The 2,891-nt window shown below is 33.4% G+C and overlaps 1 protein-coding gene across 1 annotated transcript in view; it reads right to left on the bottom strand.

Annotated features, from left to right (window-relative positions):
• LOC112150300 (BMP/retinoic acid-inducible neural-specific protein 3) overlaps positions 1 to 2,891 on the bottom strand; it is a gene marked incomplete in the record, with an annotated part of 77,439 nt that overhangs the window by 16,818 nt on the left and 57,730 nt on the right. The window contains 1 exon segment of the mRNA XM_024278487.2: positions 2,560 to 2,796. Coding sequence (XP_024134255.1) covers positions 2,560 to 2,796 — 237 coding nt within the window.

Here is a 2,891-nt window from a genome sequence, read left to right as displayed (position 1 = left end):
TTTAAGCACATAGAAAATACATTGGAGAAAATTTGGTAAAATCCCAATAACATAAAAAAAGTGGATTGAAGGTGGTAAGAGACAGCAGAACAGAATCAAAATAATGTATACAAGCAAAAATCTCAGTTTTCAAGCATCTTTGTGTCTTCCCATAGTATTTTGAGAAGCACGGTGTGCATCTGCTGAAAATCAAATCTAAACACTAGCGCAAAACTGGGGCAGAACTTGAGATGCAAGAGTGTAGTTTTAGCAGTTAAGCTCTACAGCTACACAGCTTGCAAGAGTAGCATAAATTCTTTCCCTTCCAGTCATGTGGGTAAAACATTTCCAAGCTACTAATTAGATCACATTAAAGCTAACAATCTCTAACAGTTTTTTTCTTTTCCTTTTTAGTCTTTATTTTCCTATCTTGTTCAAGTGACACATTTATTAAATTAACAAAAACTCATTTTATTCAGAATTTAAAGTATTTTTTTTTCTTCATTTATCAAAAGATTAGCATGACTGATTCTGATGGATTAAAAAAGATGTATAATGTGCAATCCTACTTTCCTATTTATTTATTTTTTTTAAGAATAATGACTTAATGCTGAAACTTAGGAAGTACAACTTTTCTACAACACAAAAATTAAGATGTAAATTTAAACTCTTTAAAGTCTTCAAAAGACAAGCGTAATAGGGCCACCAAAAAAGAAAAAGAAAGTAGAAACATAAAGTAATTATCTCGATAATAAAAACGGATAATTATACATAATAAAAGTAATACATTTTTGAGGTAAAGGGCTTTTTACTAAGAAAAATACAAACAAAAAGAAAAAAAAACAAAAAAAAAACAACCATTAATGTGCTTAGTTTTCTCAAATAAGGAAATACTAAGTCTTTTAGTGAGAACGTTAACTCATTGTAAGCATAAGGACATCGAAAATAATTTGCAATAGAAGAATTCTGACCTACAAAGAATGGAATTCTGACGGGCAAGCTGTTTACGCTGTCGGCATTGTAGTTGAACATGTCCAAATGCATTATGCCACATAAATTGCTACGATACACTAAACCATTATAGCATTGCCATAAATGGCTGCATTAATGAATTTAATCTGCATGTAATTGATTAATTTTTTTTTTTCTTTTCTGTCATGTTCAAACAACTTCTAGAGACTATTATTTTGGGGAAAACAAGAAAATTGTGCTCCAACTATACTTATAGGATTATTTCTAACCATGGAGTATTCAGCAGTGAAGAACCAGATATTCACTTGTACACTTAGACAAAAGCAGAAAAGCTTTTCAGAAAACACCATTCCAGAAATAAATGGTTCAGACAGCAAACATATGCCAAATGCTTTCTGAAAGTATGAAGGAAAAGATCAAACGATAACGGTGCGAAGCTAAGACCCAGAATTCCTGACCCATGTTTGGGTCAACGCTGTGACTCTTTTGCATTTTCTTCTGCTGATAAAGCAGCGAGCTGTGATATTCCTTGTTGAAGGACACGTTTATGACACGGGTGCGTGTCAGCAGTCTGGGCACGCTCCTGCCCTTGCTTCACAGCCAGCTATTAAAATATAAACTCAGTGGGTAATTGCACTAAGCGATATTTCAGCAAAACCTAAAGAACAGAAAAAAAAAGACATCCATTTTGATTTCACCTGAGCTATAATGACCAAGGCAGGGTGACCGAGCACTGCAATAATAAGGAAATATTGTGCAAAGAGCTCCCATTCAACCTCCGTTTCCACGGTGATATGAAAGGATGTACCAGCAATAAATGGGTTTTATGGCAGATTAATCTGTGGCAGACTTATTTTACACTACCTGATGCTGATTTTATTTTTTTTAACTCAAGTCATGTCAAATCATGTCATGTTGTTAATTTTCTAGTGTAGCAGAATCTATCATCCTCTGTGAAATAACTAATAGCTTTTTACATACATACATATTTTTGATTATTTACATATTTTTGATTATTGATACTTGATTCATGTTAATGACTTTTCTAATGATAATGATCTGTACATATTTTTAATATGTGTTACTAGATTCATTTTGATGATTTTTCTTTTGAAAAATCATTCCTACGATACTTGCTTTACATTAATGACTTTTGCAATGGAAAAAATCTGCATACATATATATTTAAGTTCATATTTGATTCATAGTTTTATAATATGCATTTTTTTTTTCTGAATTTTGATAAAAGACCTGGGATTTATTGTTACTTAAGGATGCCTAATAAGCTTAACTATGTTGGAAAGATACTAATATTAGATCCTAAGTTACGAACCGGATAATGATAGTATAAGTATTGTAAATGGTAAGGTCGAGCCAGGGTGGGATTATATAAATTCGCTTCCAACCACTCACTTTCAGGCAATCTCTTTTATTGTCTAGTTATCCTGTGTTTCACATTTTTATTGATGTAAACTTCTGTTTATTGATTGGATTGTCCATTAATTATTACTTTTCTGTTTTCTTGATTGCTTAAAATAGACCATTTCTAATCTAATCTAATCTAATCTAATCTAATTTTACATAAAGTGTGAGAGTGCGGAAACTCACCTGATTCTTCAAACTCTTTATAAAGGATCCCCCACGTCTCCGTGATCCTCTCCAGGCTCTCCTCCATAGCTTGAATGTCCATATAGGGGCAGTTGCACTCTGGAAATTTGGGGTCACAGTTGCACCAGCAGTCATTTTCTTTGCAGACAAACTCCCCCTCCCCATTGCAGGCTATATAGCTCAGAGCAGCCAGAACAAAACTCTCCCTCAAGTAGTCCGGGAGAATGACTTGCAAGCCTGAAAGAAAAAAAAAATCAGGTTTTAAAAACCGCCATGAAAGCTAGCAACTCATGAAGAAACTGTGAATGTGCTTCTCTCGGATCAACAGTTCA

This window comes from Oryzias melastigma, linkage group LG4 (genome assembly GCF_002922805.2).
Source record: "Oryzias melastigma strain HK-1 linkage group LG4, ASM292280v2, whole genome shotgun sequence".
Lineage (NCBI taxonomy): Eukaryota > Metazoa > Chordata > Actinopteri > Beloniformes > Adrianichthyidae > Oryzias > Oryzias melastigma.
The sequence above is the reverse complement of the archived record's forward strand: the minus strand, read 5'-3'. Positions and strand labels throughout refer to the sequence as shown.